This window comes from Pipistrellus hanaki (assembly GCF_964339955.1).
Source record: "Pipistrellus hanaki genome assembly, chromosome: 17".
Classification (NCBI taxonomy): Eukaryota; Metazoa; Chordata; class Mammalia; order Chiroptera; family Vespertilionidae; genus Pipistrellus; species Pipistrellus hanaki.
This window is the reverse complement of record NC_140519.1, coordinates 34884806-34912502: the sequence shown is the minus strand read 5'-3', so window position 1 is coordinate 34912502 and position 27697 is coordinate 34884806. Positions and strand designations below refer to the sequence as shown.

General features: G+C 33.5%; 1 protein-coding gene across 1 annotated transcript in view; it reads left to right on the top strand.

Moving 5' to 3' along the window:
- EMC2 (ER membrane protein complex subunit 2) overlaps window positions 1-26779 on the top strand; it is a 34522-nt gene extending 7743 nt beyond the window's left edge. Inside the window, exons 5-11 of the mRNA XM_084864468.1 lie at window positions 3178-3235; window positions 9416-9501; window positions 9649-9708; window positions 15010-15091; window positions 15742-15852; window positions 16876-16980; window positions 26387-26779. Of these exons, the coding sequence (XP_084720594.1) occupies window positions 3178-3235; window positions 9416-9501; window positions 9649-9708; window positions 15010-15091; window positions 15742-15852; window positions 16876-16980; window positions 26387-26473 (589 nt within the window). The 3' untranslated portion in view covers window positions 26474-26779. The remainder of the gene's footprint in view (window positions 1-3177; window positions 3236-9415; window positions 9502-9648; window positions 9709-15009; window positions 15092-15741; window positions 15853-16875; window positions 16981-26386) is intronic.
- The last annotated feature ends 918 nt before the right edge of the window (window positions 26780-27697 follow it).

The window sequence follows — 27697 nt, the reverse complement described above, 5'->3', positions numbered from 1 at the left end:
GTCATAAGTGTCAGAATTTCCTTCATTTTTATGAATAAATAATAATACATTGCATACATGTCACAATCTCATTCATCTGTTAATGAACATTTAGGTTGATCCATGTCTTGGCTCTTGTAAATAATGCTTTCATGAACATGGGGAAGCATGCATCTTTCAATATAGTGCTTTTGTTTCCTTCACATAAATACTCAGAAGTGGAACTATTGGGTTAAATGGTAATTTTATTTTTAATTTTTTAAGGAATTTCCATATTGTTTTACATAGCTCCAATTTACTTTCCCCACAAACAGTGCACAAGAGTTCTCTTTTCTCCATGTTCTTGTCAACACTTATGTCCTGTCTTCTTGCTACAGTAAGCTATGATTATCTGTGTTTACATGTCTTCTAATTTTGCGGGAAGTGGTTTGACCTGTGACTTTAATTCTGATGAATCTAGAATTAGTTTGTCCAGTTTGTTTAGCTTTTTTCTTGTGTGGATGGGAGTGATAACTTCCAAGATCTTTTTACTTGCTGTTCCAGGAACCAGAAATGTGGAACATCTTTTCATAAAATTATTGACCATTTCTATATCTTCTATGTTTTTAAATTGAGTTGTCTTTTTTTATTTAGTTGTAAAAGTTCTTTATAAATAATCTAGATAATCTAGATACAAGGTCCTTGTCAGACATATTAGAGGCCCAGTGCAGGAAATTCGTGCACGGGGATGTGGGAGGGTTGAGCAGCATTCCCCCTGTGGGAGTGCACTGACCACCAGGGGGCAGCCCCTGCATTGAGCGTCTGCCCCCTGGTGGTCAGTGCTCATCATAGTGACTGGTCGTTCTGCTGTAATGGTGCTTAGGCTTCTGTTATATAGAAGATTATATCTTTATTTTTATTGGAACTCGTAGAACCATTTTACTTAGCAACGTGTTAATGTTTTTCTTTGGAAGAGTGGCTGTTAGATGTACCTTTGTTAAATAGGATCATTAATCATTGATTCTCATGCATGATTGTGTAAATTAGAATATGAGGAATATAAAAGAATAAGTAGTTGCCTTGCTCCCACTGAAATCAGTTTGTGGGGGTATAACCGAGATTTTTCTTTAAAAAACCCTGCAGGTAAAAAGACAGGTATCAGAACATTGTTGACTACATGTAAATTTTTGTTGACCTTCAGTGTATTAGGATCCTCTAGTGAACCCCCCATGTCACCCCCCAAACACAGACATTTACATACATACACAGAGAACCATGTATGTAAATGGAGATTTATTATGAGGAATTGGCTCATACGATTGTGGAGGCTTTGAAGTTCCAGAATCTGCCATCTGCAAGCTGCTGATCCAGCCAAACTGGTGCTATAATTCAGTCTGAGTCCAAGTCCGGAGGCTGAGAAGGAAGGGAGCCGATGGTATAAATCTCATTCTGAGGATAGGGGGAGGTAAGATGAGATGTCCCAGCTCAGAAGTGAGGCTGTAAAATAGGTTAAATTCCTCCTTTCTCCACTTTAGTTCTAGTCAGACCTCAAGGAATTGGATGATGCCCACCCACATTGGGTAGGCAGTCTGCTTTGCTGAGTCTACGGATTCAAAGCTAACCTCATCCTGAGACACCGTCAGACATACCTAGAAATAATGTTTGATCTGGGCCAGTCGGGTTGACACGTAATATTAACCATCACCCTCAGTTTTTACATTGTTTTTTAAATTACAGTATAACTTAAATATGTTTAAATATAAAACTAGATAATTAGTGCCTCATATATATAGGTTTTATACAACTGTAAAAACAATGAATAGCTTCATATCTTTCTCTGTCACTTCTGATATCTTTTTCAGAGTTATTTTAGTTGGAAAGATTCCCAGGTGATTCTCATGTACTGTCTTGGGACAATTTCTACTCTATAGCATTAATTTTGCCCTTGTTTTGCATACTTGACTGTTTTGTTTCGTTATTATTTAATGATTTTATTTTATTCCCTCATTTAGTTGTACAATAGATTCTTACGAGGCTAGCAGACCTATTATAGTACCATGTATTCGATGTCCAAACTAATTTTCTTCATTTGAATTACTGCTGTGTCTAATTATGTGCAGAGATGTGGACATATGGAGTGAACACATTTACAAATTCAGTCTGCTTTTATTTTTTTTTCAATAGTCTGCTACAGATAACAAGAATAGGTAAAGTATTCTTACCTATTGGCATGACCCTAATCACCAACATTGACTTGGTACTAAAATTTTGGGGTCAGTGTATAGTTGAAAGATGAGTCACATGATATACAGTATTCATATCTATCATTAAAAGATATCTTCCAGAAAATGTCATTAAGAGAAAAATATAAAATTAAAAATATCCTATAGGGAACTTATGAAGAGGTCCCAAGACAATGTATCTATTTCTGGTTTTAGAAATACTGCTGTAAAAGTTTTTAAACATTGTTGTTTGCTTTCTTAAAGATCTTTATTCAGAAGTGGAGAAATTGATAGGAAGGGATTTAGGGGTTATGAACATTGTTAGGAATTTCAGAATCACTCAGCTATTTCTTTGCATCCCAATCAAGGTTATCATATGTAAGAGTATATAGTTAAGGAAAGTTTTTATTTGATTTCTAATGTATCTCTACTTAGATTCTCTCTCTCATAATGTTAATTTTGGCTTCTTAGTTACTTACTGTCATATGTGAGTATTTTTTCATTTGATAAATTTGTTTTCCAGCAAAGAGTAAGTATTACGTATGGATAATTAGTAGGTGCTTAATGAACTGAACCAGTTCAACTAATAAAAGCTATTATAAATATTCATTAAAGGAAAATTAATATATAGATCATTCCTTGCTAATGGATTTATTAAAATTAAACTTTTCCTTATGTTTTATTGGTTGTAATTCTAGGTATAACTAGGATCATAAAGGTATCTCTTTGTGCTGCTAGATTTTACGTTTGTTTTTAGGCCCAATTAGATAAGTATGTTTTGAAGTAACTTTTTCTAGAAATAATTTTTGTGATACATTTTTCCATTTAAAGAAACCACACCATAGCAAACCTTACTATTATAGGAATATAAAAAGTGACTTGGATAACAATTACAAATGCATGTAAAGCCCTGCCAGTTGAATCTTTTCCAGTATTTACTATTTGTCACTAAATTTTAAGTTCTTGATTCTTGATGTTTCTTTTTCTTTTTAAATAGATATGATGATGCAATACAGCTATATGATCGAATTCTACATGAAGATCCAACTAACACTGTAAGTTAACTAATAGTTCTGAAGATGATATAGTTTATTTCAAAAGGCAAAATTAATTATTTTGGAAGTAGTGGAAAAATACATATGGAACTATGTTTTATTATCTTATTTTAAATATTTCAAGATGGATTGTTTTTAAAAATAGGTTTAAAACTCTCCAGTTAAATTTGACTTATGAGATATCTTACTAAAAAAAAAATTAATTGAAATTTGGGAAGAAAGAATTTTATGTGCTTGCATAAAAGCCCAGCAAATCTGTGTGTTTTTTGTGTGTAATATTTTGTTAAAGTTTATGAAATAGTAACTTGTCTTACCGTATTTGTGTAGTTTAATTTTAGTTGTCTTAATGAGAAATGAAAGAAGTCGTTTCAATAATTAGTATATGGAGTTAATGAAGCTGTTTTGTTTCCAATTTACTTTTTTCTACCTGAATAAGAATTACTATATCATATTTAAAGGAAAAATATGTAAATATCATTAATTCTGATTTTGAACAAATTTTATATCAGTTTATTGGACAAAATATTTGTTCTAAATATACTTATATAGTATAATATGTTTTAAAAATACCCTGGTGAAAAATTTCTTATTGTTGAGAACATTTTAGTTTAGTATTGGTATAATGGCTTCCCTCAGATTTCCCTTGTATTAAATGAAAAGTTAAAGAGAGACTTTAAATAACTTCAGGCATTTTTAATGTTTTATGTTATGTCCTTGCGTACATATCACTGCTAAATAAAAATATTTTTAGAAATTTTAAACAAAAAACAGTTTGAGTTTGTAATGTCTTTTTATAAAGGGAGAAATTCTTACATTAACACATAATACAAAAACCTGGTGTTCTCTTATTTGGCAGTATTTCATTAAAAATGCACATTTAAAATAAGCTAACAAAATATATGATTGTGGATTATAAGATGCGGAAATGTTTAATAATGAACATGAGTAACAATTAATTTAAAAATAAATTATGCTAAGTTGGGAAATTATTTTATATTGAAGTGTGCAATTTCTAGATAGCATTAAAGCAAGCATTCATTGGTCATAAATCTCTGTTCTCTGCTTGTCCCTTTTGATATATTAGTTAGTAATTCTTCTGTATATTGCTTAAAAGATGTAGTTCTTTTTTCCAGTTTTTTGAGATGTAATATTATATAAGTTTAAGTTACACAGCATGGTGATTTGCTATCTATGTATATAAAACCCTAATATGCAGATAGACTGAATGGGAGAAACTGGTCACTATGACGTGTGCTGACCACCAAGGGGCACACTCAGAACATGGCTGGCGTAAGCAGCAGTTAGCAGAGCACAGAACATAGCGGGCATCAGCCGGGCGGGATGGTGGAGTAGGTGAGCAGGGGTGCCAGACCAGGGCAGGGCCCCTGACATTGTCATTGGGGCGATCTTCTGGTGGTTACTGAAAATCTTTTGTTCGAGCGAGCCGTGGTCCCGCCTGGTGCTTGCATCTGCTGTGGGTGCTCAGCGCCTGTCCCAACCGCTTGGTGCCATCAGCAGGTGTGAGTGGTGGCTGCTGGCTCCGATCACCTCTGAGGGCTTCTCTGCCTCCCCTTGCTCCTGAGGGGTGATTGGGGTAGCAGCCGCCGCTTGTACCCGCTCCTAAAGTCAGCCCCAATTGCTTCCGTGCCATGGGGTCAGCACTGTCAGCGCATGGGAGCAGCTGCTGTGGGAGCGGGACTGCCGGCAGACAGGACTGGTGCGGGGGAAGAGGCGGGGGCGGGGGGGGGGGGGGGGGGGGTCTTCGCAGGGAGAGGCCAGGTGGGGGTGCAGAGGATGGGCAGAGACCTGCCCCTGTGCCCACCACATCTTCATGGCCCACACTTCCTTTCAAGGTGCACAAATTCATGCTCTGGGCCCCTAGTGGGTATATAATTTGAAATGTTTTTGTGTTTTTAATATCCCACCCTTGGGAAACTCCCTAGGTTTTTTTTTGGTGTTTGTTTTGTTTGTTTGTTTTTTTGGCACATATTTAAATGATAAGGATTCATTATTTTGTGGAGATTCTAAGAATATAGAAAATTCAGGGAAAAGTTTAGGCAGAACTACAAATCTACCTATTATTAAAAAAAACAAAACAAAACAAAAAAACAAAGAAAGAAACAGCTTCCTGCCCCTCCCCCAGCTGCTGGGAGGCAGTGTATGCAAATTAACCACCATCTTTGTTGGGTTAATTTGCATACTCCTGATTGTGGCATCGTGAATTAGCACAGTCAGTTAGCATGTTTGTCTATTATTAGGTAAGATATATTGTTCTGTCTTTATAGTACTTTCTACATTTTATAGCTTTAAGACTGGCCAAAAGAAATTCAAATGGTTCCCCTCATTGACTATATATAAAGTGTAGTAACTAAGTGTCTTCGTTGTTAGGTGGATATTTTAGAACAAAGTGACTGAAATCAACTGTTAAATGTATGATTCTTTTATAAGAGAATATTTACCTAATCTCTACTCAGTTCCTTTTGTCCTGCTGTAAATGATGATTCTGTTTCATGAGCCACCACAGTGTTGATGCTACTAAGAATTAAAGACACTGTTTCTGTTACTGTATCTGTAGAAAATACTGAGGTAGACATTGAAGGAAATAACAAAGCCATATAAGACCTAGAACTGAAAAAGTGTATTAGGGAAAGACTTTACTTATATTAAGTAGTCAAATTATTATTTAGAAGACATCACAGTTTCTTTTTCCAAAGCACCTTCATTATCACAAAGGTGAGAAAGCCCAGTTCTGCTTTCATCTGTAGTTTTAATTCAAGCTTGTAACTAATTCTTTGCATTGTCTAAAAGTGGTTATGTGATTCTTTTACTGGTCTTGTGAATCTGTGCTCCTTGATAACCACTATAGAAATGAGGTTGTTATTCAAGCTTTAAAGAGCTCTCTTTATGCATTCATTTTTTCAAAAAACATTTGTTGAGTGCTTGCAGAGTGTTTGGTGTTGGGAATAAAAGGATGAATTATACACTATCCTTGACTTTGCTTTTAGGGTGGCAGGATGATATAATGAATGGATTTTGGACTTTGAGATAGACTTATTAAGTCCTGGTTCTTTGATGATTTGCTGTGTGATTTTTGAGCCTTGTAGGCTTTGAAAGGTGAGTGTGGCTTGAGACAAAGCCATCTTATTTCATGAATGGCACGAGTAAGTTTTAATATTAAGGCACAAGGCCTATCTAGGGCAAAAAGAATAAAGTAATTTTAATAGAAGTTTTTAAATTTTTCTTTTGGGACGTTACTGAAATGGGACACCTTCTCCTCATCTGTTTAAATTTTTTTGAAATACTCTTTTGAAAAAGTAATTTTAATACCCAGGTTAAAAATTACAAATAAAACAGAACAATGTGTAGTGGAAAAATAAGTCTTTCCTTCCATTCCTGATTTCAAGTCCTCCTTCACTTAGTCATACATTGTTAGTAATTTCTTATGTATTTTTCTAGATAATTTTTTTCCTATACACTTATGATATGTGTGCACGTTTGAGTATCTCTTTTGGCAGGGAGAATTGCTAAAAATGCAAATGGTGGCGTACTTTACCTAGCAGTGTATTTTAAAGGTGATGTCATGTCAGCATAAGCTTTACATCATCCTCTGAGAAGCTGCATAACATTGCATTGCATGTATAGTCTCTGTCTTCATAAAAAAACAGCTTTACTTAAGACCCTTTTGGTGAACTCTTATGTTGATTTTGATGTCTTCCTCCCAGAAAGTGTTGCAGTGGATGTAGTTTGTATTATAGGATAGATTCCTGGAGTAAAATATCTGTCAGGAAGTTACATGCATTTTTTTTTTTTAAATATATTTTATTGATTTTGTACAGAGAGGAAGGGAGAGAGATAGAGAGTTAGAAACATTGATGAGAGAGAGTCATCAATCAGCTGCCTCCTGCACACCCCCCACTGGGGATATGCCCGCAACCAAGGTACATGCCCTTGACCGGAATCGAACCCGGGGACCCTTCAGTCCCCAAGCCGACGCTCTATCCATTGAGCCAAGCCGGTCCCGGCGGAAGTTACATGCATTTTAAGTTTTGATAGGGATTGCCAAATTTCCCTGCACAAAGGTGCTTTTTGTTTTGTTTTGTTTTTTAGCTGTCTACAATCATTTCTATGGTAGAAGAGATGCTTCTCTCTCTGTATGGCATATTTAACTTTTGTTAGTATGATTGATTAAAATGTTACCTTGTTATTTACATTACCAGTAATGTGGAATATCTTTTTTAAAAAATATGTTTTTAATGATTTTAGAGAGGGAAGGAGAAAGAGAGAAAGAGAGAGAGAGAGAGAGAGAGAAAGAGAGAGAGAGAGGGAGGGAGGATCTGAGAGGATCTGAGAAATATTGAATGGTTGCCTCCAGCCGCACCCCAACCAGAGACAAAACCTGTAACCCAGGCATCAAACACTCGACATTTTGGTACATCATCCCAACTAACTGAGTTACACCAGCCAGGGCTCCCAAAACCTTAAAAAATATATATATATTTATATATATATATGTGTGTGTGTTATTGATATCAGAGAGGAAGGGAGAGGGAGAGATAGAAAGGAACATCAGTGAGAGAGAATCATTGATTGCCTATCTCCTGCACACTCCACATTGAGGATCAAGCTCACAACCTGGGCATGTTCCCTGACCCAAATTGAACCGTAATCTCCTGGTTCATAGGTCAATATTCAACCACTGAGCCACACCGGCTGGGCTTCCAAAACCTTTTTGCTGATTTTTTTCCTTGACCGTAGGTAGTTTCTTCACTCACATGCACTGATCAATACCAAGCCGAGTACTCCTCAAGGGGAACCTCCAGAGTCCTTATTCTGTTTTGTTTTTTCCCCCCTCCAGTACTCTGGCCTATTAATGCCAACCTCTTTGATCTTCGAGTCTCTCAGCTCCTTCTTCTGATCTCAGTCTGATGGACTAAATCTGGTTTTCTTCCTCTCTGCACAGCACCCTTGAAACTCTCTTAAGGCAGCAAGCCAGGGCAATAAAAATAGGGCTCACCTCATTTGTTTCCTGCCTCTCAGGAATTACTGTCTTTTGCTGCCTGTTGTCCTGTGGTTTAAAATGGCTGTTTCATGGCCCTGGCCTGTGTTTTTCTTAGTGGTTAGAGTGTCGGCCTGCAGACCATAAGGTCTTGGGTTTGAATCCAGGTCAAGGGCACATACTTTGGTTGCAGGTTCCCCAGCCCTGGTAGGCATGCTTGTGGGAGGCAAACAATCAATGTCTCTCTCTCTCTTTCTCTCCTTCTTCCTCCCCTTCCTACTCCTCTTCTCCCTCCCTCTTCCTCTCCTTCTCTCTCAATACAAGGTTGTTTCATGTATTTAGTCCAGGTCTTTGGTTGTTTCAGACAAAAGGGTAAATCTGGTCCCTGTTACATCATCTCAGCTAGAAATGAAATCCCTGCTTAATGTTCTTTTAAATGATCAAGATAAATAAAGATTGGTTCTTATGTCAGAACATGGTGTTATTTTTTCTCAAAACCTGGGAAGGGCTGTATATTATGTGACTTAGTAAAGAATTATTATTTTAACTTCGTTGAAAATATTACAGATGTCCCCATTTTTCCTGTTTACCCCTCTCCACCCACCTTTCTCCCCTGATTTTGATATTTATCAATTAAAAAACTTTAAAATGCAAGTTTAAATATTTTGTCTATTTTAAAATATGTCCTTCGGGACCTATATTATTCATTTGAAAGACTCATAAGCAGATTGTTCTCTTAAAATTTCGAAAAAGTTATCAGAAGCCATAATTGTATAATGGCATTCAAGTGGCCATGGTGATATTTTTTTTTTTTCTTAATCTCTACTATTCCTCTGTCTCTTAAGATACAGATCTTATGAATGAGACAGAGTAAAGGATTTTAGGGTGGATAAAGATTAAGATTCCCTGCTGACCTGTAATTATCAGAATCTGGATGCTTATTTATTTGAATGAAATGATGCATATATGTGTACATCAAAAGTAAAGCATATGTGATTGTTAGAGGAATGTTTGAATTCCCCGGTGGGATGTCATGGGGTATGTTTATAAATCTCCACTAAGCAGTAGTTCTACAATAGAGTTTCACTGGCATTGAGATAATAATTTGCACAGTCAAATTACCTTCTTTACAAAAAACCCAGGGAATCATGAGTGCCTAATCCTTTATTAATGTCAACCCATAGGCTGCAAGAAAGCGTAAGATTGCCATTCGGAAAGCCCAGGGAAAAAATGTGGAGGCCATTCGGGAACTGAATGAATATCTGGAACAGTGAGTGTTTTAGAAGAGGAATGTGTTTCGTTATTCTGATAAATCTTTTTTAATTAAAATGGAATTTGCATTGATTTTCCTTTTTGCCCACATGCTGTTTATTTACCAAATATCTACACACTTTTTTTTTTCCTTTTCCCTCACCAGATTTGTTGGAGACCAAGAAGCCTGGCATGAACTTGCAGAACTTTATATCAATGAACATGAGTAAGTTGTTAAGTACACATACAATTTTTTTAGGAGCACAGTTTTCATCGCTAAATTCATAAGGTCTAATGGTTTCCAAAGGATTGGTGGGAAGGTATGAATCATGCCATTTTAAATGAACAAAATAAATAAATGAAAAAATAACATCCATGATTTGTTGGATATAATATGTGAATTGCTTTAACTTGGTCAATTTGTTTTTTACTAAATTATTTTTGTTGGGGAAGTTTTTCTTTAAAATGCATAAAGCATTCTTTGGAATTAGGAAGGCCTGCATTTGCTGAGCTATGGTTATTTTAGTGAATCAAAATTGTGAATTTTTAGAGTTCAAATTGTTCTTATAATACAAAGAGTATTATACTCCCTGCTGTTTAAAAATTCTGTCAATTGTATGCATTTATTAGCCTTAGTACTAAGAGAATCAAGTCTTCCAAAGTAGAGAAGCATCCTGTTGCCTGGGTAAAAAACCAAGAGTAATCAAGAATGTTGAATGCTGTAGGAACTGGCTTATTGGATATTTAATGTTTTTGTTAGCTTTTTTTATTGCTGCAGTGATAGGAGGAAATCCCAGTGTGAGAGGATTAGCCCAGTCTTAGTGCAAGTTTTCTAATAACACAGCATTAACGCTAACCTCCATCCAGAGGCAGGACCCCTGCCCCCCTTAGTTCTGAATCTGAAGTATATCACATTGCTTCTTTCTTTCTTCTAGAGAGAATAGAATCAGATTCTCATGCACATCTTACTATGCATGAATAGTTAATCTCATTCTCATACTACAAATAGCTGACACAGGAAATAAAATAGAATGAAGACACTTGTCTGTTGCCTTTGCTCAGGGCTGCATATGTAATGTGAAATGGAGAATAAAGGTAGTTAATTGCATAATTCTGAGATTAGTGGGGGCTAAAATTAAAATTATAGCATCATTTAATGGATGTATGCTATATTCTAGGAAGCAGTCTCCACTTTTCTACCATATTTTGACTCAGATTCTTTTTTATTTTCCCTTAGGAAATTATTTTCCAAATAATGTTCAGTATAGATGAGTGTATACTTGTATATTCACTTATGTGAACATATTTAGGATTCTCTTTATGCATGTGAAATTGGTAATTAAACCAAATTACCATTTTGTAATTATTACCATTTGATTTAAATGGTAATAATTTTATTTCCTTATTTTTTAAGTCCATATTTATGAAGTATAATAGTATATATCTTAAATAATATGTATTGAATTTTCAGAATGCAATAAAAAAACAAGCTTTATTTTGTTCATAAGACAGATGATAGTTATCTAAAATATTTTTATGCTACTTGAGTATCTGTGATTAAGAGCATTCAAACACATTTCAAATCATCAAGAAAATTATTTTGTTAATTAAAGGAATACCTAATGCCGAAAATTTTGAAAACTAAATAAAGAGTAAAGATGAAGAAAAAAATCATGTAATTGTATCATTTAAAGTTAACTATAGTTTATTTTTTTATTTTTTAATATCTCTTATAACAAACAGAAACCTAAAATAGAATTATCATTTGTGGCCTAATGCTTTTCACTTAAGTTATATTGTCAAAACTTTTTTTATTACAGTAAATATTCCACAATGTGATTTCAGTGTCTTTATATTATTCCATTTTATTTAATGTAACCTAGTTTTCTTAACTAATTTTCTTAGTGAATAAAAAGTTGTTTTTAATTTTCACTGTAATACTATACTGATTTATTTTAATTGTTTCTTTGGGATAAATTCTTAGAAGTAGAATTACTTGATTAAATGATATGCACATTTTCAGGGATTTTGATAACTTGTTCCTACTTCACTCTCAAACCAGCTATTATTAGTGTCCCTTTAACAACATTGGGTGCTGTCATTCTTTTTACTCTTTGCAATTTTGTTAGGTGAAAATTAGTTACCCCTTAAAAAAATTTATTTTAGAGCTCTTTATATAAACGATTGGAACATATGTTTTTCTAGAAATATATGCTTGGTAGTTGAGTTTTTTTTATATTGATTTTTTAAAAAACAGGTTTTATTTTTAGATGGTCATATGTATCCATTTTCATTGCTTGTATGTTTTCTGTCCTCTAGGGACTATATAAATATACCACCTCTGTTTTGCATGTTTCTAATATTTCTCGATTTAATTTCAAATAGATTACACTTTATTTTTAACCTATCATTAAATTTAATATTTGCTTCATCTTGTAATGCCTACATTTAGTTTTGCTTTGTTTTGAATCTCTGAAGAATTTATTGAGATAGAGTTGGATGTACACTTAAGAGAAATTAAAAAAAATCCCAAGAAATTGAAAACTACAAAGACAGAAAAGCACCTGAAAAATTTCTTTTCAGAGGAAATGATAATTGTGTTCAGCTTTCCCTTTTATTCTGTGTCACAAAACTCTTTTTGGTCTTAAAGGTATTCATTCACAAAATAACCATTTATTTATTTATTTTTTTTAATTGAGCACTTAGAAGAAATATTCAGATGTAGAGAACTTGGAAATAAACACCTTCAGATTTTTTTGAGGTGAAAATCAGAATCTGTTCACTTAATTCATTTTGTTAGGACAAGTCATTATAATAGGTAGGATTTGTGTGTGTGTGTGTGTGTGTGTGTGTAAGTGGTAAATTATTGTGGGATGTCAGCTTAGCAAAGTTTTATGGACACAGTAGCAAAAATGTAGCAATTTAGGTATTCCTAGATATATTTAACATTTTGGCATTTTCTGCATATGAATAGTTCATAAGCTATTTTAAATATAATAGATAACAGGCAGCATTGTTAGTCTAAATCTAGAAGTTTTACTCTAAATTTTCACAGTAGAATGTTCATATAAGCCTATTCAGTGTTTTTAGAGAGAGAAAAGGGGAAATAGAATTCTGGCATGAATTCTTTTATATCTTTTACATTACCTTTATTTGTTTGCTTCTGATTTATAAATTCTAGTGTGTATTTAGTTATTCAAGTGGTATATGTTATACCAATTGACCATGTTGAGATACTTTACTTGTTTTAAATATAAAACAATATATCTAAAATATATATTTTGTTTATATGTATTGTTAGCATTACCAATACATATTATAAAACAAAAATACATATTTTAAACAGACAAGTTTTTTACTTGATTTGTAGTTAAAACTAGTTGTTATATCGTAAAAATCAGCTAGTATTATAAATTAATTATTATAGTGATTACGGTTCCTTTTTGTAGGCCCAGCCTTATTGTAAAATTTTATAACAAATAGAATTATTAAAATGTTATAAGGAAAAATAATGTTGATAAAGCAATCTAGGGACAAATATATATAACCTATACATATGCTTTTGTGAGGATCAGAAGAACTTTAAAAACTTAATTTAATAAAAGAAACATTTAAAGGGAACTGTCTTTCTAATGAAGTTAGGTGTTTAGAAACTACTTTCCACTTGTGTTATAGAATAATAAACATCAGATAAATACATATCAATACTTCATTGTTCTAGACATTAATTCAGTTATTTGTTCACTCATTTAGCCAGTCACCCATTATATACCTATCATATGTCAAGAACATGATTTTGGATATAAAAATGAAAGGGCTAAACAGCTGCATGATCTTTGATGAGAATCCCATATAATAAAATGCTAATATTGCAAATCCGGAGTTTGACTAACCAGGAATTCTACCAGTTGCTATGATGTGCGCGACCACCAGGGAGCACTGCAGAATGAAGGAAGGTCCCAGCTGGCAGTTGGGGGAAAGAAGCCCCCAGCTGGCAGCTGGAAGCCAGGGGAAGGAAGGCCCCGATGGGCTCAGATCGCTGGCCAAACCTAAGGACCCTAACAGTGCATGAATTTCATGCACCAGGTATCTAGTCTATAATAATCTTCATAAATCTAAAGTACTGTGATTTGGGTGTAATCTGCAGGCTGTTTTGGTTCCTCAGACTTTGTGGATTTGATTGTTGTTCCTGTCTTTATGTTACCATTCACATCTTCATCACTACAATCACCACAATTTTCTATTGTGATATGTAGTGCTTAGAGGCAGTATGCATAGTGATTAAGAGTGTAGACTATCTGGAGTGGCACAGCCTGGTTTCAGCTTAATCTTTGTGCCTCAGAGTCCTTAACTATAGAATGGTGATATTAATTTCCTATTTCCTAGGGTTTTGGAAGGATTATATGAGTTAATACTTCTAATACCTAGAAAATAATACATAGTGAGGATGTGATAAAAGTTAGATTTTCCCCTTGCTGGTATGAATCAGTTGGGACATTGTCCTGTGTACTGAAAGGTTGTGGATTTGATCAGGGGGTGTATGGGAGGCAGTTGACATTTTTCTTTCACATCCATATTTCTCTTCTCTAAAATCATAAAACGTATTTTTAAAGTTCTTATTAATTATATATATGAAACTGCAGCATGTATTTTGAAAAGTAAGTATTGTATATCAGACATTAGTGTAAAGATAGGATATCAGTAACAAATGCAAAAAAAAAAACTTTAGTTAGCCTTTTTCTAATGGGTACTCTCAACACCACCTCACTGCGAATAAATATTAGAACACCTGTGTCCTTTAGGATTTCTTATAAATAGTAAGTATAGTCACATGCCTTTACACATAAAATATGTTGAGGGGAATTGTAATTACCTGGTGTAACACCATTTTTCCAGAACCCTTTGCAGCAGTTCTCTCAGGTTTTCAGCAAGATTTTTGTTTATCTACCACGTGATTAAATAATAGCAGAGTATATATCAAATACACTAACTGTGTTTTATGGGTTTAGAAATTTATAACTTTATTATGATTTTATATTTTACAGTACAATTAACTAATGAAAAGTTTTGTAATAGAATATGTTGATAAATTTATGTCTACAAAGGGTTTTTAGTGAATAGAGAGTATTTAATAAAATGTTTGTTTCCTCCTTACACTGTAGCTATTTGATTATTTTATTAAATGATTTGTGGAATTCTAGAAGTTATTTTATATGTAATTTGATCCAAGGTCTTGAAGCCTTTGTTGTTAATAATGTTTGAATGTCATAGTAGTGACCTAGTTTTTAAAAATATGTATTGATTGTTCATGGGCTGCTTTAGGATTTAAGCTTTTGTTTATTAATTTCATTAAAAACCTAAATATTTGTATTTATGAATTTACGATAAGTCCTTTATTAGTAATAAAGCTATTTTAGTTATTTAGGGAACAAAATGTGTCTAACATCACTAAACTTGTTTAAAAGTTATTTTAAGACATAACTAAGATAAAATTTGTTACTTTTAATTTCTCCTTGATATTTTTCAGCTATGCCAGAGCAGCCTTTTGTTTAGAGGAGCTTATGATGACTAATCCACACAACCACTTATACTGCCAGCAATATGCTGAAGTAAGTTTCAAAACCAGCAATTGTATATGATTTTATTTTTGTTGGTTTGGGTATTATAATGGAACTAAGATTATGTCCTTAATGTTAGGCAAGTATATAAATATTTAAAGCATTTGATGAAAATTGACTTGGAGTAAAAGTTTTAAATTTTTAATACTGTAATGGAAATAGTGACTTCTCAGTTAAAAACACTGCTTAAAACAGTGAAATCCTTTGTATTTTTTAATTTGAATGCTATTTTCTTTTTGAATTATGAATTCTGCCACAATTGTCACCATTTAATAACTTCTAAAACATTGATAGTGATTATGATTTTTAAAATTTATATTCTAGAAATTTCATATTTATATCAGTATTTTGTGAAATAGCAAGTATTTGTCATTAAATATTAAGGATAGCAATATAATTCAATGCTGTAAGGTTAGAAGGACTTCGTTATTAAGGACTGTTATTAGAATAGTTTTTTGGGGGAAGGTTATGCTTTAAATTTTAGATAAGCTTTAACAACTTTAAGATGAAAAATTTTAAACATCTTGTATTTGTTTACAGAATATCTGTTTCAGTTACTAATGCCTTTGGTATGATGAAACATGTTATATTTCAAAGTAGTAAAATAAACAAGTTTCAGCACTCTGTGAAATTTTTAACAGGTTAAATATACCCATGGTGGACTTGAAAACCTTGAACTTTCAAGAAAGTATTTTGCACAGGCATTGAAACTGAACAACAGAAATATGAGAGCTTTGTTTGGACTTTACATGGTGAGTTAAGGTGCATGTTTAATGTTATTTCACCAAATCTGTCATTTAAACTCCATTAACTATCCTATTGAATCACTTCTTTCTTTCTTTCTTTTTTTTTTTTTTTTTTGATTTGCATTTTTTCTTCTAGTTAATTATGAGTAATAGGTTACAAAATAATTTTATTTCTGAATTTTACTATATCACATATATTTGACATTTCATTATAAAATATATTGTATCAGAAGTGATATATTCCCTTATAAAATTAAATAGTAACTGACAAAAATTCATACTATTTCTTAATTGTTTTGACATTCTTGGATTTATTCTCAACATTGTTGTTTCTTACCTTAAAATTGTATGAGATATTTATAAACTATGGCAATAAAAGACATATCAGAAATAAAATCTCTAATGTAAAATTAAAACATTTTTTTATGGTATAGAAAACCAATTTGGAAGTTGTGGGAAGTATGTAATTAAATATTCCCATTATTTATGTATGCCAAGTGACAAGCTTAGAAAAGTAAATTAACAAGAGCTTTGGGGTAGGAAGAATTTGCTGAGCTTTAAAATATATATAAAATGAGCCCCTCTCTACAATCAAAATGCCTGGAAAGCAAACTTTCCTTTAATAAGCCAGTTCTTTGAATTTTAATTTATCCTAGTCTTTTTATGGACTTTTGGATGAATGAAAAGAATTGATTGCTGAGATGGAGGCAGAAAGAAACAAATGAAATACTTTTCAGTAAAGAAATGGAATTTTACCCTTAAGAGCTGTAGTAGACAACTAATAAAATAATTTTAGATATTTTTAAAGATATTCTTTCTCTTTTCCATTTGGATTTTTCATTATTTTAAAACATGTCATTTTTAAACACTGCTCTTTTATTTAACTTCATATTTATTTTAAAAGCAAATAGTTTTGGTACAATTTTTAAAACTCTGTTATCATCCCATTGCAACTGCAACCTTACATGTTTTTTATTATCTTGCTAGGAAAATGGCATTTTGTTTTTGATGTTTACTTTTTGTTTTTAGTCAGCAAGTCATATTGCTTCTAATCCAAAAGCAAGTGCAAAAACAAAAAAGGACAACATGAAATATGCTAGTTGGGCAGCTAGTCAAATAAACAGAGCTTATCAGGTTAGTATTAATAGTTTTATATTATCATATTGGTCATTTAATGTATTGTATAACTTAGTTCTTTTTGTTTCTACAAAGTACAAACCCAAATGTCTGTCATTGGACTTTTATGCCTTTGGGCCTTTATCAAATGTGTTTTAACTACAGAATGAATTTGTAGTTGTAGGATCACACACACACCCCTTCCCCCCAGAGGAGCCTGTTATCATTATGATCCCATGATTAGCCTCACCATCTAGAAATCTCAGTAGTTCTGCATTTGGCAAGTAAAAAGTAATTGTGAAAAATCCAGAAAGGATAAACAAATTGCAGGATGCATTTCAGAAGCAAAAGCAAATTGGGTATGTGCGTGTGTTATTAATTAGAGGTATCTCAAATAATGAGAAAGTGAAGAAAAGCCTAAAAGTAAACTAACCAGACTATATAACAGTTTATGTACTCGCCTCACATGTCATATATTACTGATTTCTGAAGCTCATACTTAGGAGATTCTTCAAAAAGGTCTCTTGGAAAAATATACTATCTTCTTACATCTTGCATGTTTTAACTTATATGTCTATAGTCTTTATATTTGAAGGATGATTTGGCTTTTTATGAAACCTTTATGAAGTTTACATAACTAAGTCTTTTAAATCTATTGTTCCATTGTTTTTTAGGATAAAATATTTTAACACCTGATTTTCCTGATTTTCTTTCTATAATAACTAACTTAGACTTTTTGTTTGGTTTTCCTAAGGAATGTTTTATTTATTTTTAAAATACTGCAGTATGTTTCGTTCATTATTCTCAGGTTAATTTTTCAAATACACAATAGACCCTTTAATATGTGGATTTTGTTCCTTTTTTAATTTCAGAAAATTGCTATTAAAATTACAATTTTAAATACTTTTTTGTTTGCTTAAATTTTCTTTAAAAAAAAAATATTTTTTATTGATTTCAGAGAGGGGGAGATAGAAACAACAACAACGAGAGAGAATCATTGATTGGCTGCCTCCTGCATGCTTTACAACTGGGGATCCAGCCCTCAACCCGGGCATGTGGCTTTGACTGGAATTGAACCCGAGACCCTTCAGTCCTCAGGCTGACACTCTATCCATTGAGGCTTAAGTTTTCTTATTCAGGTCTCCAATTATATGTCAATTGGCTCTCTTTTCTCATATCCTATATTATTCATTTTTTCCCCTATACTTTTTCTGTCATTTTCTTAAATATTTTTATGGAGTTACTTTATATTCTATTTCTTATTCTCCATGATTCAGGGAGACAATTTTCCTAGGATATTAGGAGAAATTTTATAGGGAATCAGAGATAAAATAGGATAATTTTTCCATCTTGACTTCTCTGTAGCTTCCTCTTTGTTAAGGAGAATTCAAATATGACCTCTTTGTATATTCAGCTTATATCAGAACTAGGTCTAATTCAGAAATATATTTTGGTTCCAGCCCTCTCTTCCACCCCTAGATCTCTATATATCTTAAAGTTTGAGGTGTTGCTTTCATTTTTCAATGTTGGGTTTTATTGTTAGTGTTTTTGTTTTGTTTTCTTCTTCTGGGATTTGTTGTCTTGAGGCATGACCACCTTTTTTAAGCCATCTTTCCTCTTCTTACCCCAGGGTTTCCGTCTTGGTCAGTTTGGTTTCAGATTCACAGTAGTTTTTGTTCTGTGTGAGGTGGGTTTTATTTTGTTTTTGCTTTTTGTTTGTTTGTTTAATTTTCCTTTCCCTTTTGGAAGAGGATATATATTAGATATTTCAGAGATTTTTAGGTCTGACTATTAGACTTGTTTAATGTTACACTTACATATCTTTGATCTGTAGCCTTTGAGACTGTCCTGGTTTTGCAAGCCATTTTAAGATTCATCAGTTTACACTTTTTTTTTTTCTTTCTGTGGTTTGTAGAGTAGTAGATTGTCCTCTTTTACTTCCTGTTGCTCCTACCACACAGCTGTTGGTCTTTTTTAGGTTCTTCTGTTGTGGATACCAACTATATTCTAGGATTTGGAAAATTACCTGCTGTGTAGTTTTTTGAAGTTGTCTTCTTTGGCCTTGTTTTCTGTTATTTTAGTCTTGGTGCTATTTCCTTGTTAAGTGGAGGCCTGGGCTGGCCAGGGTGTGCAGAAAGCTTGGTTTCTTCCATCGCCGGGAAACCCAAGCCTCCCTCCTGCTCTCTCCGTGACCGTAGCCATCTTGGTTGGGTCAATTTTCATACTCGCTCCTTATTGGTTGGTGGGCGTGGCTAGTGGGTGTAGCAAAGTGATGGTTAATTTGCATATTACTCTTTTATCAGATAGGATCCCTTATTCCATTGAACTGCTGGTTCCCTGGGGAGTGTATGAAACTGTAACTTCCTTGTGAAGCAAGCAGGCATATCTTCCTAGTTGATTATGCTTAATAATGTGTGATATCCTTTGTTCCCTTTCTTTATCAATAACTAGCTAACTACCTGCACCAACAAATGTATCCAGGTCAGTAAGTAAAAATATTACAGCACTCCAGAGCTCTCCTGGTACCTCTTCTTAATTTGTAATCCTTCTGTCCTTCCCAAGAGTGTGGATTTTTAATCTCATAGTTTTTGGCCCTTTTTGAACTTTGTGGAATTATACAGTATGTATTTATTTTTGCCTAGCCAATATCCCTGTTATATGTATTTATGAGACTTAAACTTTTTGTCTGTAATTCATTTTCATTGTACTATAGTCTATATGAACATATATTTATTTAGTCATCAGTTGTTAGGCATTTGGATTATTTTGTGTTTTAGGCAATTATGATAGTACTATACTGAATATTGCTGTACAAGTCTTTTGTTGTACATATACATATGTTTGTGATGATATATAAATATGTTCAAACTAATCTTTCATTTCCTTTATGGTTTGTGCTTTTTGATTTCTGTTTAAGAAATTGTTTACTTCTCATGGTTATAAAGATAATCTTGAGTGTCTTTAGATCTTTTTTTTTCTTCTGCTTTTCACATGTAGATCCCAAGTCCATTTGGAACTGATTTTTTATGTACGATGTGAAATAGGAGTCAGTTTTCCTCCTTTTAACTATCCAGAGTGCTTTTGTCCATCTCTGTATTGTGTCATGAGTCCTATTCCATGGAAGCCAGTACCATATGGTACTTAAAGAGAAGAACACAGAATAGATCCATGTTGTCTGACTTCAAAGTTTGGCTCGGACAATTATTAGCTCTCTATATATTGCTTTTTGTTTGTTTGAGCTACCTTGGATATATTATATACTATTCTGGGCCTTACTGTTCATCTGCAAGGTGGGCATAATAAAACTTTTCTGAGGATTAAAGGAGCTAATACATAATTTTTACAAATCTGACTCCAGAGTTGGCAGGTCTCACTTCAGAGTTGGTGCTCTTAATGGCCATAATATTCTATCTCTATAAGGAGTTGTCAGGTATAAATGTGTCTGACATTGTAATTATAGTTTCTAACTCCCTTTTCAATCCTTTTTTCATGTGAACAATTGATATTCTACCTTCACTTTACTTTCTTCAGTTCAGACCTAAAGCTTTTAATAATTACTAAATTCTGGGTTTGGTTTTGTTTTTTTTCTTTTTCTTCCTTCCTATCCTTCAATAACACAAAAACAGATAAACATGCCCTTCCCTGCTTATGAGATGCACTATCAATAGCCATGACTCCCATTATTTCAGTAATTTAAGCCATCATTAAAAGATTCAAGCCCTATTCTCTAGTTATATTTACCCTCCTTGCCATTCTTATTTAAAAACTTTTTCTTATTGTATTTTATTAGATCCATATTCTTTTTATAGGCTTATTTATAAGGTCTCAGTGTTCTTTGGAAAGAGCTCTGAAAGCATCACTAATGCTCTTCAGTCTATTAGTTTTATAATGTAAGCTCTATATTTCTCAGATGTTTTGCACAACTTTACTGAAGGTATGATTTGCCTTTTCTTGACTCCATAGGACAGAATAGTACAAGGAATTTTTGCCAGTTCCTGTAATCTTGGAAGGTATTGCATCTTAATTTAGTTAGTTATGTCAGATTTCTGTATAGCAACTTCCATTTCTCTTCAGCTAGGACTCATTGTGCAAAATTATTTCTTCCTCCTGACACCAGTAACGGATTTTAAATAAAATCTCTTGTTGCTTTTGAGGCTTACATATTCTGTGCTTTTTCTACAGAGGCTCAGGGTTCACTTTCTGTCAATCTGATTCAGTAAATATTTATATCTTTTATTCTTTGCTAACTTGGTGATTTAAAATAATGACTTATTTGCTTATGATTCTATAGGTAAGCTGTTCGCCTTGGGCTCAAGTAATACTGCACTAGTCTGGACTGGGCTTAATTATTTATTTTAAATCTTTTTTATTTTCATTTACAGTTGACATACAATATTATAATAGTTTCAGGTGTACAGTGTACACCCAGTGATTATACATTATAAAACTTATTAAGTGATCATCCCCAAAAAATCTCATACCAACCTGACATCATACATAATTATTAGAATACTAGAGGCCCGATGCATGAAATTCATGCAAGAGTAGTCCTTCCTTCCCCCAGCTTCCCTCTGGAACCCAGTACCTAGGCTTCCCTCGTAACCCCAGATTCATCTGAAAGGTCATCCAGAAGGATGTCCAGTCTAATGAGCATATTACGCTTTTATTATTAAAGATTATTGACTGTATTCCTTATGCTGTTCTTGACAACTCTGTGACTACACTATAACAACTAATTTATACTTCTAAATTCCTTCACCTTTTTCTCCCATTTCTCCAACACCCTCCCATCTGGCAAACCATCAAAATGGCCTCTATGTCTGTCCATCTGTTTCTGCTCTGCTTATTCATTTATTTTGATTTTTAGATTCAATTGTTGACAGATATATATTTATTGCCATTTTATTGTTTATATTTTTTATCGTCGTTTTCCTTCTTAAAGAAGATCCTTAAATATTTCAGGTAAATGCTGGTTGGGTGGTGACAAACTCTAGCTTTTTCTTGTCTGGGAAACTCTTTATCTGACCTTCAATCCTAAATGATAGTTTTGCTAGCAAGAGTAATCTTGGTTGTAGGTCCTTGCTTTCATCACTTTGAATATTTCTTACCAATCCTTTCTGTCCTGCAAAATTTTTGTTGTGAAATCAGCTGACAGTCTTATGGGTGCTCCCTTGTAGGTAATTAACTGCGTTTCTCTTGCTGCTTGTAAGATTCTCTCTTTGTCTTTAACCTTTGGCATTTTAATTATGATGTATGTTGGTGTGGGCCTCTTTGGATTCCTCTTGTTTGGGACTCTCTGCACTTCCTAGATTTTATATCTATTTCTTTCACCAGGTAAGGGAAATTTTCTGTCATTATTTTTTCAAATAGGTTTTCAGTTTCTCTCTCTCTCTCTCTCTCTCTCTCTCTCTCTCTCTCTCTCTCTCTGTCTCTCTCTCTCTCTGTCTCTCTCTCTCTCTCTGTCTCTCTCTCTCTGTCTCTCTCTCTCTCCTCCTTCCAGCATCCCCAAGATGTGAATGTTGATACACTTGAAGTTGTCCCAGAACCTCCTTACATTAATTTCATATATTTGGATTCTTTGTCCTTTTGCTGTTCTGATTCGGTGTTGTTCTTTTTTTTTTGTTTGTTTGTTTGTTTTTTTTACTTCTTCATATTCCAAATCACTGATTTTGATGTGGTTGTGGTAAGAGGCAAGTAATACATTCTCCTATGCTGCCATCTTATAGGAGTTTATTTGAATAAAACTGAGGACATAAGCCAGGGAGCAAGATCTGAAATACTTCCTTGACTGGACTTATTTATATTTATGTCCTATGCTAGTGGTTGATACCCTCACTTAAATAATTGAAAGACTATCTGCTGTCTGGGAGTGCTGGGTATCTCTCATTTGGCAGGCTATCCTGGACCTACTCGCGTAGGGGTCTCAGGGTTCTAAGAACAACAAACAGGCAAACTTGGATGTGCAAGGGCTTTTCAAGCTTCCGGGGTTGTCACATGTTCCTAATATTTCATTGGGCAAAGAAAATCACATGGTCAGCATAGATCAGGGATGCAGTACTTATCTCTCAATAGGAAGAGAAATATGATCTCATTTGGCAGTTTATTACACTACTAGAGGCCCGGTGCACAAAATTTGTGCACAGGTGGGGTTCCTAGGTCTGGCTGGAGATCAGGGCTCCTTAGATTCCCCAACTCCTCATCGCATCCTTCCCTTGCCACCCGCATCCGCTGCCACCCACCCCCCAGTTCCCCGTCCCAGCCTGGGGCCTGGTCCTGATCAGGACCTGTTGGCTGGGAGTAGGAGCCAACTGCAAACCATGACAGCTGATCGGGGCCTTCTGGCTGGGGGGAGGTATCAGGGAGGTTTGCCATAGGCCCCGAGGAGGGAGCTGGCCCTTGGTCCCCCTGGGAAAGGGGCCAAATCTGCTGCCACCCACCCTCATTTCCCTGTCCCAGCCCAGGGGCCTGGCCCCAATTGGGCTATTGGAGCTTGCCAGCCAGGGGCAGGAAGCAGGAGGTTGGCCAATAGGCCTTATCAGCTATCGGGGCCTACAGGCTGGGGGCAGCTCCCAAGATGAGCATCTGCTCCCTGGTGGTCAGTGTGCATCATAGCCACTGATCATTCTGATCGTAATGGTCACTTAGGCTTTTCTACAGATAGATAGATTGCATAACTCCATAGTCCCTTCCTTCTGCTTTGCCTTCCTTTTTATCCACTTTATTGAAGTAAAATATGCCAAAAAACATGCACACATTTTAGGTCTACAGCTGAGATTTGACAAGTTTAAATTCCCCTCTCACCACCACTGCAATTAAGATACACAACATCTTCATACAGAAAGTTCCCTTTTGCCACTTTGCAGTGAACTCACTCCATACTACGGACAAACACTGATTTGATTTTTACCACTATAAATTAATTTTGTCTGTACTAGAACTTTATATTCATGAGATCATAGGTTATGTACTCTTTTGTGTCTGACTCTTTTCTCTCAGTATAATGTTTCTGAGATTCATCCAACCAGTGTCCCATTTTATTTATCCTATTACTTTGTACGCCCATGTTGTTTTCAAAATTGTATAAAGGTAAATTTTAGCTCAACTTATCCCAGTAATTGCAATGGATGAATCACTGACTATTTATTATTATTATTATTATTATTGTGATTTTTTGGGTGAATTATTTTTAAGACCCAGTGGAATTATGAAAAAAGAGTTTACTTAAGTAAAATCTTAACTGTATAAAAACAAAAATGCAGAATTTATGATTAATTTGGCAAATTATAACTAGAGATTGACATTTTAGTAAGCAAATCTGTGGGATCTAATTGAGAACTTCATGACTCATGTCTAGGCATATAAACAAGTATAAAGAAAAATATTCCTTATTGTAATGTTTTTCTAGGCATTTGTAAATTAGAGAAAAAGAGGTTTTAGGAACTGCTTTTCTTTCTACTTAATAATGAAACAGAATATGTCTACTACTGACTTTTCAATGAGGTAATTGGTTTAGCATGTTCAGTAGAGGCAGGCAAGTTTGATTAATGCTCATGAAAAACTTTAATGTGAACCTACACACAATTTTCCAGATAAATGCTTCTTTGGTACACTGCTAAATTCATCTGTGCTCGTGATCCATATGTTATTTATGATTGTGGAGGTGATTCTGTTACTATCCTTTCGGGAAATAGAAAATTAAATCATGATTTGAGGAAAAATAGGATTCCTGCTTAATCAGTTAAATTGCCATATAATTCTGGAATAGACAAAATAATTGCATGTCAGGCAAAATTTGAAGTGATTGATTTATATTTTCAACTTTATCTTTATTTGTTCTGACATAAATAAGTTTGCTTTGTTTATTCTAAATAGTACTCACTGGTTAGTAATCTTGATACACAAACTTAGGTGATTTTTTTATTAGCTAATTTTAAAAATCACAAATTCATATTTATTATTGTTATTATGTTTAAGTACAAACTAAGAAAAATGTTGTATTTTAAAATACTTTTTATGACTTCAGTTCTAGGAATTTATTTTTATTTTGCTGTCTAAGTTTTATTATGTGGTATCCTATTTGTACCCCCTTCCCCAACCCATCAAAGCTTTTACTTAGAATTAGACCTTTAAATATCTGATTAGGACCATTCCTATTTTTGGATAGGCAGTGGTAAAAGAAAAGGCTTTCTGTTCTTGGTAAGTCCTTGTAAAAGGGAATTTGTCAACTGGATAATAGGAGTAATAAGCACACCCCACATCCTTTACTCACCAAATGCAATTATGTAAAGGCAGAGTTTTAACTGTGATGTTACTGTTACGACATTTTGTAATTCTGAATATTTAACATTTGAACTCCTTTAATTAGTAATGTCTATCAAAGGTAAAAGGGATCTTGATTCTTATGATTTCTTCTCTTTTCCTGGCATTTCCTTTGGAAATCCTCTTTATTTACTCTGTCAAATCAAGATTCAACCACAGAAGCTAATGGTTTAGGAAGTAGGGGAATCATAATGTTAAGCTGCAGAGAGGTCAAAGGCAGGTTAACAATTCCTGAAACCTCTTGCTGCTATGATGTTACCTGTGCTTGATCACTTAATCTTTCTCAACAGGTCATAAGAAGTTTGCCAAATTAAGTTAATTACAAAAGAGAAGGAACACATCATAAATCAAGTGCTAAGTACCTAAGACAGCATTGGTATTTGAAGGGAAGATCAGTCACATGAAAATGCATTGAGTGCTTAGATGTTAATTGAAAGTACTTTATGTTTTAATAGTAAATGTTTGTACTTTAACCGTGGGGAAAATAGGTAATATAGTTATAATAAACCTATCCTCATAAGAAACACTTACTTATCTAGTAAAGATTTACTTATCTATTATAGTAACCTACCCCCATAAGAAACACTTCTCTAGTAGTGTTAAATCAAACTGATAAATGATGGGAATTGTCAGTCTGGTTAGAAGTCATTTTGAAATTAGCATGGGGTAGTCAACAGTGGTTCCCCCGACTGATTATGTGTACTATATTGAATTTAATACACTATGAATTTGACTTAAATACACAAAGATAGTATTTAATGTATTATATTTTGTTTTCACTGTAAAATCCAATTTAAACTAGAAATGCATATTTTAAAACATGTTTACATCATTGTGATATGTAACAAAGTTTTTTTTGATAGCTCTTTGCTGCAGAAGCATATTGCCTATTCAACTAATAAATCTGGAAAAATTTAAAGGATTATGACAACTTTAAATGTTTAATAGAAAATACTTTACATTTTTATTTTACCTTTGTTTGAAAATATTTGATTTTATGCTAGTGATAAAATAGATGTTAAGTCTCGTTAGCAATGAGAATGTAAGGTTGTGATTTTTGAACCCCCATTGAAATTGACCCTAATTGCATTTTTTTAAAAATTAGTTTGCAGGTCGAAGTAAGAAGGAAACCAAATACTCTCTTAAGGCAGTCGAAGACATGTTGGAAACACTGCAGATTACCCAGTCTTAACGATTCAAAAACTCTTTCACGTTACATTTCACAACTGCACAATTGAACCTATTGGCTTGTGACTTATTTACTAAAGGCCCAGTGCTATTTATATGCTAATTTTCTGTTGAGGCAGTTGTAAAGAATATGTTTATATAAACCTAAAAATGCCTTTCATTGCTAAGCAGAAAGATCAGGAAGGTCCATAGAAGAAGGATTTTAGAGTTATTGATTGTACATCATTCTCTTAATATCACACTGCTTTTAAACCATAATCTGATGTAGAAATGAACTCATTAAATAAACCATGATGATTTATTAAACATGCATATGATGATTATAGTCTTTTTATTATACTTAAATAGTGAAGATATCATTTTAGAACTCAATTCCTAGTTAGCTCTTTTTTATCTATGATAAGAAATACATAGCATATATAACTGAGCAAAATATTGGCAAATTATTTCAACTCCTTTAGTGTCAGGTTGAATTTTGCTCTGTTTCAGTAGGCTATTGTTTTATATACTATAATATTATTCTGCTAAATCATGCTAAAATATGTAATTTTCCAAAATTTAGCAATCTGTCTTAAAATGTTTGTTTTTGCCATAAAACATAATTAGATTTTTAACCTATAAAATGCTTTAAGGTTCATATATGCTATGATATTCAAATTTAACCTTTAGGACAGTTATATTTATTGAACTTTTAACTGTAAATTACATAAAAGAATATTCAGAGATCTAGAGAATAGGAATGAAAGGGGTTTCAGTAACTGTTATTATTTTTTACTTTATGGCAAAATAAAAAACACTTTTTAAAAGAAAAATGTTTACAATCTTTTCTCATTATCTCCTTAGTGATAATTGAAATTTCTTTTTTTCATACTAATTAACCAACAGTATTTTGCATGTTTTAATAGAATACAAAGAACTTTGAGAGTTAAACTCTTCGTTCAGACATAATTTTTAGAATAGTCAATTATTCATTTTAGACAAATATTTACTGTTAGTATTAGTTTGTAATTCATATATATGTTACATATATATGAATTACCAAGTAATACAGTAAATATTTGTCTAATATATATGTACGTTAGTCATAATCCTATTTATACCAACATTATACAGAAACTCTTGCTCACTTGTCATTGCTGGATTTGGGCAAATGGGGATCGTGGAGGAATTGACAACCTGAAAGTTTTTAGGAAGAAAACTTGCCAAAACCAGCATTTTAACCTTTCGA